The sequence below is a fragment of the Rhinolophus ferrumequinum genome, chromosome 2 (genome assembly GCF_004115265.2).
Source record: "Rhinolophus ferrumequinum isolate MPI-CBG mRhiFer1 chromosome 2, mRhiFer1_v1.p, whole genome shotgun sequence".
Taxonomy (NCBI): Eukaryota; Metazoa; Chordata; class Mammalia; order Chiroptera; family Rhinolophidae; genus Rhinolophus; species Rhinolophus ferrumequinum.
In genome coordinates, this window is record NC_046285.1 from 95,775,333 (window position 1) to 95,789,623 (window position 14,291).

General features: G+C 41.0%; 1 protein-coding gene across 3 annotated transcripts; it reads right to left on the reverse strand.

The window, feature by feature from the left end:
• Window positions 1-2,143: 2,143 nt before the first annotated feature.
• RWDD2B (RWD domain containing 2B) lies at window positions 2,144-14,271 on the reverse strand. 3 transcript variants are annotated; one of them, XM_033122877.1, is made up of 6 exons: window positions 14,177-14,256; window positions 6,518-6,701; window positions 3,831-4,057; window positions 3,679-3,746; window positions 3,194-3,556; window positions 2,144-2,593 (listed from the first exon to the last, which is right to left on the reverse strand). In XM_033122877.1, exons 3-6 carry the CDS (start codon window positions 4,035-4,037, stop codon window positions 2,359-2,361), a joined length of 873 nt encoding a protein of 290 aa, XP_032978768.1. In that variant the 5' UTR covers window positions 4,038-4,057; window positions 6,518-6,701; window positions 14,177-14,256; the 3' UTR covers window positions 2,144-2,358. The 3 variants fall into 3 exon arrangements, with proteins under 3 accessions (XP_032978768.1, XP_032978758.1, XP_032978778.1); XM_033122867.1 differs by lacking the exon at window positions 14,177-14,256 and adding an exon at window positions 10,687-10,825; XM_033122887.1 differs by lacking the exon at window positions 6,518-6,701 and having other exon boundaries at window positions 14,177-14,271.
• Window positions 14,272-14,291: the final 20 nt, after the last annotated feature.

Here is a 14,291-nt window from a genome sequence, read left to right on the forward strand (position 1 = left end):
AACAATTTCCCCCGGCCCTCCCCTTCCGCCACCCACCCCACCTGCCCGCAGCCCCACTTCTGCTCCCGCCTCCTGCCGCGGTCTTAACTATCCGCGGGCGTAGACGTCACAATTAGAGCCGCGCCTGCGTGACGTCATTCCTTCCAATAGGAAGCCAAGCATGGGATCTTAGCGCCAAATCCTTCTTTCCTCGCTTTCCCGGAGCGAGATTTGTTCCCATCTTAGCGAGTAAGAGATTGCCACGTGTTAGAAAGTGACGTTTTCACACAGGCGTTGCAATATAATGATATGGTAGTGGCTGTAGGGAGTTAGCAAAATGTTAGGCCTTTTAAAATGCAATCAGCATCATTTAGGCAGTTGTTAGAAACGTAGGCTGTCAGGCTCACTTCGGGACAAATCAGATTCTGCATTTTAACATTCCCAGGTCTTGTTAAAATTTGAGTAGTGCTTTAGGTAATATTCTCTCTAAATCCTCTCCGCACCCCTCCTTTTTTCCCAGCTCATTTATGTGTTCCGTGCAATTTTTAGGAAAGAGGGTAATATGGCAGTCTTAAAATTTAAAACACAGTTCTCCACTTATTTTCCTTCTCATAATCAGAGAAACATAAGCACATCTTGCTGGTCGTCTCACCCTTTTATACTCAACTCCATGGTACTGAGGCGCTGCCGACTATTCTCCTTTGTTCAATTGATTTCCTGTTTGGTTCCATCAACAGGGGTGACTGCTAAAGTAATATGTGTCCTGCTAAAAGTAATATGTGTATCATCTGGCCTCTTTGGTGGGGGATATCATCCAAATCTAGAAGTAATTGGGGGAGTCAGAAACTCTAGACAAACAGCTGGTTGTGTGGTGGCAACAGAGGAGGCACTGGCATTTCCAGGGCAACTTACATGCAATGGGGAAGTGGGCAGTAGCGTGGGAATCGGAGGAGGTACATAAGATTCGGATCCAATATAGTCACTGCTGTAAATACCATTCTGATTGTTTATATTAGGTTGGTGCAAAAGTAATTGTGGTTCTTGCAATTTTTTTAAACCGCAATTACTTTTGCACCACCGAATATTTAAGACCTATCACATTGCCTTGTTAGTTCTACTTTACCGAATAATATGTGCCATAGTGTACTTACTGATTCATTTAGTGATAGGCACATAGTTGCCTCCAACTTTTTACTAAGATAAGCAATGCACTGTGTCCCTCCCCACCCTCAACCTCATTCCTCTAACCAAGTCTGACTCTTCATGCAATACCCAACACATAGTACCAACCTGTGTACTAGCAATTAGTTATTATTTAATAAGCATTTTTGGAACTGGCTTATGAAGGGCCTCAAAAACTAGGTAGTGTGTGTATTGACTCTAGGTCAATTTGCTGAAACTAAATTTATAGAAAGCCATTTCCAGAATTTAAAAAAAAATGTCAAAATCCAATTTGCCAAAAATGAATTATCTAAATTACAAATTTGATGAACTGTTGAGGCCTGTTAAAATGTTTGAGCTGTGCTCACGCCTCAGCCCAGGGGCAGAGGCAGAGCATAAGTATACAAAAATAGAAATGAACCACAAAACCCATTTACGAAAAACTTCACCTATTTGTATCAAATGGCTGGGGTAGATGCAAAAGTCAAACTTTGAAAAAATCTGTTTGGCAAACTAGCTTTCACCTGCTAATAACAGGGACAGAAATAGAAATAAAACTCATTTTATTTCATGTCATAATAAGCTGTCTAGAGATAGGCAGGGGCTGGTGTTGGATCAGAAACTCAACAACACAGGGGACTGGCATCTCTGTGGTTCTCTTGGCCCTTCCTTCCTTCCTAGTTGAAAGGACTGCTGCAGCTCCAGCCATCACCTTGGTGTTATGACAAAAGAGGGAGAAGAGGTGCCCTAGCTGCATCTATCATTTTAATCAAGAAAGCAAACATTTTCCCAAACATTCCCTAGCCAAAGCAGTGTCTTAAGGCCACCTTAGTTGCAAGAGAGATTCGAAGAATGAGTATTTAGCTTTTCCAGGTTCTTTAGTGAAGGCAGGTAAAGGGGAAGGGGGTTGGGAATGGATGGCAAGTTGTACCACCAACATTATCTAACTCAAGTCAAATTAATTTGTTTCAAAATGGGTAGTTTATATGTCAAGAAATTTCTGACAACAATTTTAAGATTATAATTTAAAATTCAGTTGTTTTCAATCATGACATATTTTGAACAGATGCATTTCAGCTATACCACCTTTTCTCCCCCCTCCCCCAATATTCTAGCATGGGACTAAAGTAAAATTAATTAATCTTTCAAGAAAGAGTGGGGGGAAAAAAAATCAAAGGCCAACAGTGACAAAATACTTTCAACTATGCCACTGCTCAGTCATTGTCCTTCTACCCCGAAGAGCATCTGGAAAACATCCCCACATCCCTTGGCATTTAAAAACTGATACAGTTGACCAAAGTCCATGTGGTTTCCTCTGGCTCCATTAACACTGAACACTTTTTCTTCAAAAACTGAAAATTTTCTTTGTCTTTCCATTTCATCATTTGTACCATCAAAGGGAATATCTTCTCGATGGCGAATCAAAATTCTCTTCCAGTTTAATTTTCTGAGTCTGAAAAAAATTTTTCAAAGTAGAAATTTCGAAACTGTGTTGTGCATTCTAGAGCACTGAAAATAGAAGTTATAAAACTGGTTTATCAATGCCTTTTCCTAGAAGTGAAGAAATCTATTTTTATCTCACAGAGATTCATTTTAATTAAATATGATTCTGGTCATAATCCCATCCCATAATCCCATAACTCATGCATTGCCATTATCATTACCTGCTATCAGCTTTTTCAAAATGTGGAAATTGCTGAATCTCAAACTCCCAAAGGGACTTCTCAAAAATTCATTTAGGATATCAGTAGAGAAATGAGATTAGAAATTCCCTTGTTTCACGGGGTATGCACAGCTTACAGCATCACTGATGAGGGAAAAATTAGTTCCATGGAAATGGAGGGGCTTGATTCAATATCTATTTTACAGAACCTCCTGTGTGCACAATCAGATAAGGAAAGTGATGCTGACCATACGTGAGTTCTACTCTGCCCACTGACTTGACACTGAATCCTCATAAGATACAACCCCAGGGAGATACTATTGTACAGCTCTAGGATCTGGTTTAGCACTAAAATTATTGATACAGCATACAAAATCCATGAAAGCAAACCTTGACCAGAATTCTTCACAAGCACTTTGCGGGCCTTCCACACAAACAACACCAGGTTTCCCAGGCATGCTGAACCCAGACAGGGAAAGCTCCTTCGCCCACTCTAGAATATCCTTTCTTTTGCATTTGTTGTAGATGTGATGGCTATAGATCCAGAGTCTCGTGAGAATGAGATCGATCGGCTGGATTGTACTTCCTGGAGCAAGGGAAGGGGTGGTGTCTCTGCTGACATAGCCAGAGGCACGTTCTCTAACCCAGTCTGTGGCATTCAATATACAGACGTCTCCAAGACAATTCTTTTGCAGGTATGTGGTCAGATCTGTGTTCAGCTGAGTCTGCTGGGATCTACTTAATACTACTGATCTGGTGGAAAAGATAGAGGATAACAAAATTAAATCAATTTTCTTGGAATAGAAAACAAACTCAATTGCTTTTCTTCTAAGATAAATTTTGACTTCTAAAGTTGGCCAGTTTCTGTAACATACCTGACAGTAATTTCAGGCAGAACTGCAGGGTATTTAAAGGGAAGAATACAGGCCAGAGAAAACATCGCCTGATCAAAAAAGAAGAAAAATGCCCTAAGTGCTGTTTTACAACTTGACATGTTTCAATTCTTCCAAAAACAAAACTGAATTACCATTGCTTCCTCAGATATGTGCAGGTTCATATTGATAGTAAAGTAAACTTTTGAAGATCGCCCCTCCATTGTGCTCTTTTCAACACAATCTTTCAGTTCTGCTAAAGCCAGCTGGTCATTCACTATGAACTCACTCTCACCAGGGAACATACTGGCTAGCAGGTCTAACTCGGAGAGCTGGGCCTCAGCCTGTTGAATCTCAAGCATTTTTGGATATCTGTAAGTTTCTAAGGAGGTAAGAATAAGAAAGACAATTTACATATGCACTGTTGGGAGAACTAAGTATATTAATACGGGTACTTATTGAAAATGTATATGATTTCTTCATAAAATGTGAACTTTAATCAGAGTATCTTTCCCCGTGATTCTACTCTGTAATGTGTTGTAATACCATGTTTCCCCGAAAATAAGACCTAGCCGGACCATCAGCTCTAATGCACCTTTTGGAGCAAAAATTAACATAAGACCCAATCTTATTTTACTATAATGTAAGACCAGGTATGATATAATATATTAAAATATAATAAATATAATATAACATAAATATAACGTATAAATATAATATAATAAATATAATATAGGGTCTTATATTAATTTTTTGCTCCAAAAGATGCATTAGAGCTGATGGTTCGCCTAGGTCTTATTTTCGGAGAAGAAACACAGTATATATGTAAAAGATGGTATATGTTAAGGATCCAAAATGTGGGACAATCCAGTGAGAGCAATAAAACTCTAATAATGACGAGGCACCAAATTCCTATCTATCTCGATAGTTGATCTGGCATCTTGACCTACCACTATGAGCAAATTCACTGAAATACTCTAAGTATGTAGTCAAAAGCCATTATCAGTGATATTAACAGGAGAGGCTTTGATTGGTTACCTTGAAAACCTAGAATGAACAGAATAAGAGAGCTTAGTTAAATGACAGTTAATTTTTTTCCTAACTTAATATTAAGTTTATTAATTTTTAAACACCAGAATGTGAAGAGAGAAAATAAAGGCTGCTAATTATCTCACAGCTCAAGTACCTCCTATTAACAGTTTTCTAAAAGTACAAGGTTAGAAAATTCAAATAGTAGAAGAAAATTTTTAAATATAGTTTCCTGCTGATACTCTCTTCTCCTGTCTACCTAGGTCCCCAATCCAAGGCAAAGAGTTTTTCACGTTTCATAATCAGACAAAAATTTAAGCAGTGTACATAAACACATGTGGAAAATATATGCTGGTATAACATGTACATATATGTAGAGAGTGAGATATATAAACATAATTAAAATATATCCATATCCACATGTATCACATATACATATCTTTTTTCCCCCTACTTCCACTCTTCTTCCCAACTATATTTTGGAGATGTATTCACTGTCAGCACATGGTGATCTATCTCATTCTTTCTAGTGTTTGACTGTCATACTTAATCATGGAGATATCTCATAATTTATTTCATTTTTTACCTTGGACATTTGGGTTGCTTCTACATTTTTGCTATCTGAACAATTCTATAATAAAGGTTATTTTTATATATACCGGTTGATGAATACTGTATATTCACGAATAAGTCTGTAGAGGTGGCTTGTTAGAAAAACAGGTACCTTTGAAATTTTGGTAGATATTGCCAGGTTGCCTTCCAGAAAGTTGCCATACAGTAGTTCAAAATTTTTACATAGTTCCCTTCTTTAAAAAAAAAATCTTTTTTTCCCCTTAGTTATTTATTTATTTATTTATTATTGGGGAAGGGGAACAGGACTTTATTATTGGGGAACTTTTTTCCAAGTCAAGTCGTTGTCCTTTCAATCTTAGTTGTGGAGGGTGCCATTCATCACCTTTGCGGGAGTCGAGGAATCGAACTGGCATCCTGTGGATGAGAGCCCACTGGCCCATGTGGGAATCGAACTGGCAGCCTTTGGAGTTAGGAGCATGGAGCTCTAACCACCTGAGCCACCGGGCCGACCCCCAAAAAAATCTTAATACATTGTCTTTTTATGGTGTTTTGTGTCTATGTGTGCCATTCAAAAAAGGTTTTAGGGACATATAGGGTTTAGGGACATATAGGAACTATAACAAAAGATCTAGCATTCATATCATCAGAATCCTAGAGGAGAAGAGAAAGAAGAGAGCTGAAAAAGTACTTGAAAAAATAATGGCTGAAAACTTCCCAAATTTTTCAAAAAGCATAAACAGATTCAAGAAGCTGAATGTATCTCAAGCAGGATGAATTCAAAGAAATCCCTATCAAGACACCTCATAGTCAAACTTCTGACAACTAAAGACGAAAAAAATCAGCAAGAGAGAAATGAACCTTAGCTATAAGGGAAAACAATTCAAATAAGAGGGTATTTCTCATCAGACACTATGGAGGCCAGAAGGAAGAGGTATACTATTTTTCAAGTGCTGAAAGTAAAGAACTATTGACCCAGAATACTATATTCAGTGAAAATATCCTTCAGGAAAGAAGGGAAAATTTAAACATTCTATGATAAATGAAACAACTATTAACAGTTGGCGAAATGTGGGTAGAAAGAAGGAAAGGACTTTTACTTTTCAATTTGTACGCTTCTGTATCATTTGAAGTTTTGTGATTAGCCTGCAGTACTAAATCCATCAGAAAAAAAGATGGGTTACACTTCTGAAAAGAAACAGTAGAGCTCAATCCCATTGCTACAAAAGAAAATATGGCTTACCTTCCCAAAGAGAATTTACTCTGTGAAATCAAATACCATTATTTAGGTTAACGGTGTCTTCATGGAATTCTTTCTCCTCTTTGGTACGGTTTATCTATCAGCTACTATATGTCGAGTTTCATCCATCATTCCTTCCTGGAGCTTTCTATTTAGTTTGAGAGTCAGGACATATATTTGATAAGAACTAGAACAATGAAGACAAAAAACTAGGTGTTAAATAATCAGAATAGGTATTATCACAGGGATTATTTGACGGCATAATCAATGAAATGGGCCATTAGGTATGATCTGACGAAGGCGGCAGGATCTGAGTTGAACCTTGAAGGAAGAGTAAGACTTAGACAAGTGGAGTAGGAGACATAGTAAGGAGAGAGAGGAAAGGTCTGTGAGGCAGGAGAGCACAGAAAAATAGCATAGGCCTGAACATGTCCCTTTGTCCCAACCTCAACTACCAAGGCCTAATTCAGGGGCTCATGATTTGGACCATTTTCTCATGTGCTAGTTACTTTCTGTTTGTCCCCTAAACCCATTCTTGGCCCTTCTTTGCCCTGCCTTGGACTCTGGCCAGCTGATCCCCATAGCCTATAGCACATGACTCTTCTGCCTTTCCTGTGCTGGGGTTCAGCCACTGCTCTGGCAGGAAGTGGGAGGATGGAAGAAGAAAGAATCCACAGTATTTCTTCACTACTATTCTCTGCTTTGGTGGGATTCAGACAATGGCTGTGACCCGCTAAAGACCACATCTTCTGCAGGCAGTCCTTCTTCGTCAGCTCCAGCAGACCTTGCAGGCCTAGGAGTGGTCATAGTTCCTTTCAACCTGGCTACACCTCTGTAAATAGTCCCTTTATTAAACAGTCTCTTCAAAGTTTCAAAGTTGAGTGTGTATGACTCTGTGTGAGTGTGTGTGTGTGTGTGTGTGTGTGTGTGTGTGTATTTCCTTCCAGGACCTTGCCTCCTGCTACCTGGATTCTGCCTCTAATGTTTATCCATCAACTCACACACCACACTTTCAGGATACTGACTGTATGCAGTAGCTAATAGATGTATACTGAGACAAGCAAGAGAGACTTCTATTAGAAAAAAGTTCACATATTCTGTGACTGGGCAACAGTGTTGCAATGTGAAAGGAAGGAGTCCTGCCCTGCTAGATTCCCACAGAGGAAGGCAAGCTAGCTGATGACGCTGACAGCTACCCAGTGGAGTGAGTTTACCCCAATTCACCATTTGGCTGTTAGTTTCACAGACTCAGAAGCATGAAATGCCAACACATTGAGAGTAGATTCCCTTCCTAAAAGCTGCCTTGGATGATCCATTATCAAGCCCTATAGGAACATGTCTCCTTTATTCAAGTTTTCTGTTTCCAACATGGTTGGATCATTTCTTCACCATCAAAAAAATGGTATTTGGCCAACAATTTAGCTAGTTCATTGTATGGTTCTTTTAAAGGGCAAAAGGAGTTCTTCTGCTGAAAAAGAAATGTGAATTACTCACAGGTGACAGACAAATCAGTAGCTACAATGGACCCTGTCAAAAACACATCAAAGATTATAGGAATGACTAAATGTGGTGGGGTGTTGAATTCATTAGGATAAACGACATGAATCAGGAAAATAAGAAGCACTCTCGCACACACTGGGCTGTCCCTACTGATCAGAGTATAAATCAATGCCAAAAGCACATCCTTCCTAATTCCAGTGTGTTTTCAACTGATATCCTTTAAACACTTTACCAGGGTGTCAATGCCACACTGGGAAAACAAAATTACACAAAAACATTCTGTGTTTCAATAAGTTCTTGAAATGCTGAATGACACAAAGTTCAACAGGTTTCTTTAGGGTGACCATGGGTCATCCTATTATTCTGACTGATTTAGTGTTTATCCTAGATTTAATCTAGTGTCCTCTTTTGGACAATAAATTATACAGGCACACTTTTTGTGGGTGGCTTTTCAGTCTTTATTGTTAGATCCCAATATACACCATGAATTTCTAAGAGGAGGGTTTGGTATGTGTAGCATCCCAAACCTATCTGACTCTCGAACACTTTTTCTTTTCCCCGACCTAATGATACTAGCTCTTCTCTACACAGAACAGATCAGGAATCCCTGATCTGTCATCTAGCCACCCCAATTTAAATAGTTTAAATATTACCAAGGCTACCTATCATCTTCATTTTGAATCTTTTTCAAATAACTGTTAAAGCTAACCACTTCTCCCTCCTTTAAACACAATGTTTACTAGTGATTTCATGCCCTACTATTTTCACTTGGCATGTTATACATTTGCTGTGTCATTAAAAAAAAATTTTCATATAAACATTTAAAATTCCTGGACTTATTAAAATTCCAAAAATATCTTTTCTACTCTGTTTTGGACTTGAGGAATCTAGGAAACAACTCATTGGATGGTTATTAGAGGAAATGAATTTACTTTTTTTTTATCGTAGCAGTTTAAGTATATACTCTGTTGCCAGACTGCCCAAGTGCCATTTACCAACTGTGTGACCTTAGGCATTTGGCTTAATTTCTCAGTCTTGCAATCTCTAAAATGGGCATGACAGAGTTGCTGTGAGGATTACATGAGGATGTGTGGAAAGTGGATAAAACAGTGCTTGGCAACAGAATAAGTGCTATAAAATTGCTTGCTATTATTATTATTGGTCATTCATTCAGCCAATGTTTCTTGAGCACCTATTGTATGTCAAGCATTGTCCTCGGCACTAAGATTATAACAACAAACAAAAGTACAAAAAAACTCTGCTGTCATAGAGATTTAATCTAGTGGGAGGAGACCATGACAACACAAAACAAATATATATGGTCCATGGGTAACTGTTATGGAGAAGACTGAAGAAGTTAAAGGGGATAGGGAGCAAGTGTGTGTGCAGGAATAGTTCAATTTTACACAAGGTGATCAAGGAAGGCCTATCCACTAGGGTGACTGTAAGGAAGAGACTGAAGGCAGTGAAGAAGAAAGCATGTGTTTATCTGGAGAGGTTCCAGGCGAAAGGAACAGCTCATTCAAAGGCCCTGAAGTAAGAGGATGCTAGAACAGGTGGCTGGTGCACACCGAGCCCAGGACAGGGTTTTAGGAGAGAGGTTAGAGAGGAAATGTGCAACAATTTATGTTGGAACTCACAGGTCATTGCCAGGACTTTGGATATGGAAGGCCACTAGCAGGGTCTGATTTACTTATGAAGAGGCCCACCCTCACTGCTGTGAACAGTGCAGGTGAACAAGGATGAACGCAGGAAGGCCAAGTAGGCACTTCAGTGACTCCAGCAGAGATGAAGGTGGCTTGGATTAGGGTATGGTGGTGGCGGTGGTGAACAATGTTCACGTTCCAGACATACAGAAAGCGAAGAACCAACAGGATTTACCAATGAATTACACGTGATATGTAAAAATGATTCCAAGGCTTTAAGAATGTGAAAGGATGGATTTGCCATTTGTTTATATGAAGATGGTAGAAATCTGAAGCTTGGTTTTAGACATACTTGGTTTAGACATAATGCAGTGCCTAGAAAGACAGCTAAGTGAGTACAGATTGGCAGCAGGCAGATGGATGTAGTTATGGGGTTTATGAGAGATCCCGATGGAGATGCAATTTTGGGAGTAATCAGCATTTACTTAAAGGCATGTCTGTTTAATCACCCAGGTAGTGAGTGACGTTGGGAGAAGACACCATAGAGTTTGGAGGTCTGGAAGACAAAACGGAACAAGCAGTGAAGTTTGGGACCAAGTCACCATTGGAGGCGGGGGAGGCAACTACGGGAGTGTTGTCACAAGTAAACCACTTATTTGTCCAATTATTTCTGGAGATGAGATTTCAGTCTAAGAAAAAACCCTGTAAGAGAATTTTCTGACTCAAGATTTCCGCGAATGCTGTAAGACCATAGAATCAAACGAGTTTCCTGAGCGGAATTGTTCTTTCTCCTGCCTCGCCGGCACAGGAGCCCTCGCACCTAACAATGAACTAGGCCTTGGAGGGGGAAGGGTGGTGGTGGCGATGGTGGGGGGCAGGAAACGCCGAGGCCCGTTCTAACCAATGAGCGGTGTGCAGCGCGTGGGGAGGCGGTGCCACTACGTCGCCACGTTCCGGGGACCAGGAACGGGCTGCAGCAGCGACCCTCAGTCCCTGCCACTGGGATCTAGTGGGCAGAAGACTCACCTCGAGCCATGGACCGCCTTGGTGCTGTAGCCCCGGGTTTCCTGGCTGCGTGGCCAGTTCACTTCTCATCCGGAGGGAGCCTCAGAATTCTGGAGGACGACCGGAAGCGTACACACCGCTCCGGCGGGGCGGCCCCGGGGACGTGAGACGGCGCCTTCCCGACGGGGCGCGTGCGCGCCAGTCCCGGAAGCGCGAGCCGCGGGGACCTGTTAGTCGCGGGTTGCGGTGGGCGGCTGGGATTCCTTAGCCCCATCGCGTTCCTGTTTTACCCTATTGGCATTTGCCAGCTGCTGCCACTGTCAGGGAGAAGTGTAGCCAACACTGGTTCCTGGGTCAAGGATTGATCCCTTAAAGGAACGCCCCTCAAATTCGAACGTGGCGGAGGAAACATTTACGGATGTTTGTATAGCGCAGATCGGGATCGGTAGGTAGCGGTGGGGTCCTACATTCCGCATTCCTAAAACCTTCCTGCGCTGCAGCGGTCCTGACGGTCCTGAACGACACTGAGTAGCAAGGCATTAGGGAGAGGGTGAGCGTGGATGCTGGCTGTGGCGACTTCAGGAAGGACCCTGGGCATACACAGAAGTTCGTCCCGGCTAGTAAAAGGACAGTTTGAAGGCGACTCCACACGAGAGTAATTAGAAATGTTTTTCTTCACAATCTAAATATACCCAATGCACTTTTTTCTTTGTGTTACATATGCATTTTAGAAATCTCCAATAAGATATTTTGCAAACACTGATATTCATTGGTGTTGGTTATTGTTGCTAACCTCTGCGGTTTTTTTTTTTTTTTACAAAAATAAAATTAGTACATAGGTCTTTATAGCTGCATCTTCTACTTGGTATTTTGTAGGTATTTTTCAATGTCATTAAATCATTGCTTTTTTCCTCCAACTTTTAGGAACAATTTCAAGCGCACAGCAAAGTTGAGAGAATTTTACAGTGAAGCAGTAGAGCAACTCAAGAGAAGGGGAGCGATTTTGCTCCCCAGGGAACATTTAGGAATGTCTGAAGACATTTTGGGTTGCCACAACTGGAGGGATGCTTCTGACATCTAATGGGCTGCTGCTCAACTTCCTACAAACACAGGCTATCCCCCTACAACAAGGAACTCGCTGGTCCCAAATGTCCAGAGTGCTGAGGTTAAGAAACTGACCGGAACGCTATCATAACATTTTCCTCTACCAGCTTTGCCATACATCTATGCAGACATTAGTATACCTTTCCCGTAGTACTTCAGCATGCATAACACTAGTATTCAAATTCAGTTTCTGTAATGACGAGTGGGGGGGGCCAGGGAGGGGCTACTTCATTTATTTAGCAATACCTAATCAGTTTATTTAGCAATACGCAATAGCAAAAGACAAAGGCAATTCAAACAAGGTGCTAATGACAGAAAGGAAAGGCGGTTAAGATTAAAATATATGCCAGCGAAGCTCACCAAACGGCTAAAACAGCACTGGAAAAGTCATAAAACAAAATCTTGTCAGGTCTGCGGCGGGGAAAGCTGAGTTGTCTCCCAGGGCTGCTTGCTAGTTCCCAAGAATGCTGGAATGATGAAGACTCACCAAGGACGGATGACGAAAGTACACTGCCAACTGAGATCTGTCTTATATATTTTTTCAGATGTGCCTTAGAGCCAAGCTCCCTATTCCTGCCTCCTGCTCCGGGAATGGCCAGTTCCCAGAGGGTTCAGCAGTTACTGTGATAAGAATATTGCGTATCCGGCCGAAGGGCCAGTTCACTCGGACCAACAACACTTACCTGTTATTGCCTGGGACCATCGGCCCAATGCCTTCCAACATGCCTGTCACGTCATTCCGATATAATTTAGATACTTATCTACCTCATCTACTGATGCAGGAAAATAGACAAAAATCCAACTCAGAGTTAGTCTGCAACAAACCTCACATGCAGTCCTCCACATGTGAGGGAACAAAAAGCTAACCAGTGCCTCACGTGCAGTCTCTCACGTGAGGGAACCCCACATGCGGTCTCTCGTGGGGGAACAAAAAGCTAACAGACAAAAGATAACAGCAGCCAATGAAGGCAAATTTCCCGAACATCATTCCCAGTTTCTTTTGAGGCAAAAATGAAATGTGTATTTGCTGAGTTTTGACACATGCATACACCTGTGTAACTTAAACCCTATTAAGATATAGAATATACCAGAACCCGGAAGTATCTTCACACTCCTTTCCAGTCAGTTCCTACCCAACCCCCAAGAAACAACCACTGTTCTGATTTTTCCCCACAGGAATTAGATTTGCCTGCTCCAGAATTTCATATGAATGGAATTATACAGTATTTTTGCTTAAGACTTCTTCCAGAATGTTTTAAGAGATTCATCCATGTTCTTGTGTGTATGAGTACTTTTTATTGCTTAGTATTCCATTGTGTGACTAGACCAGTTTTTCCATTCTTTTGATGAAAATGTGGCTATGTCCAGTTTTTTGGCTATTTTGAGTAAGGCTGCTACGAACATTCTTGTACAGCATTTCATTTCGAATGACTGTTTCTTCAGTAAGTATTCACTAAGCACTTATATGTTCCAGACACTTCTCAATACCAGAGATACAGCAGTGAACGAGACAAAGATGTCCCATCTCTCAAGGAGCTTACATTTGCATGTTTCTGTGTATGTAGGAGATGGGGACGGGAGATAAACATATAGGTAAATATGAAAGAAAATGACCAGATAGTGGTAATTGTTAGGCAGAGAAGCAAAATGAGGTGAGTGGTTGGGTAGCTATGTTCTTTAGGTTGCCCAGCCAATTTCAAACCAGAAAGTGACTCTCAAGGTGTGAACATTATTACAAGAAGATACCAAAGAGGGAAGATGAAGAGGACCAGCATTCCAGGCAGAGGAAGCAGGTGGTACAACAGATACTTCTGTGTTCTAGAATTGAAACAAAAAATGCCTGTGTGCTGAGTGAAGATAGCTTAAAAGAATCATATCAGCAAAAAGGGCAGGAGAATCAGTTTCCCCCCAAATTTAGCCGTCGTGACTCTGACCAATTCAACAGGTTAGGAGGCAACGTTCTTAACCTACTTTTATCCGATTACTAATAAGGATGAACATTTAATCCTATCTTTTATGACCAATTGCTCTTTTATTGTGAATTATCTTGTGTATAGCACTTGCCTATTTTTCTGTTGGCACCTGCACCTTTTTCTCCCCAGCGATTGTGTTTTCTGTATAAGACTAAACTCCAGGGCAGTGAGGCCTATGTTTAATTCACTTCACAGAGGGTTTGGCACAAACACATTCTGGACGAAGAAACAGTAAATGTTTGAACATCTTACCCTCTGTCGGCAAGGTCAGCTCAAGACAATTTATTTACATACTCAATTTTAGAAGTCGATTGGATAGAATTAGGGGAACTGCATGAAATTTAACTGTCCCCCTCTTAGCCAGACTTCACATGTAATGTGAGTAATGTAACCCCCACGAGACTCCAAACCTCTGACTACCACCAGGTACCCACAGTTTAGAAGCATTTAGAAGCATTTGCATCCCAGTAAGGAGAACTCATCGGCAACCACAGTCCTGTGTGCCGCTGCGTCTGCGCTTCCGGGGCCAGCCGCGCGCAGGCGCCGACT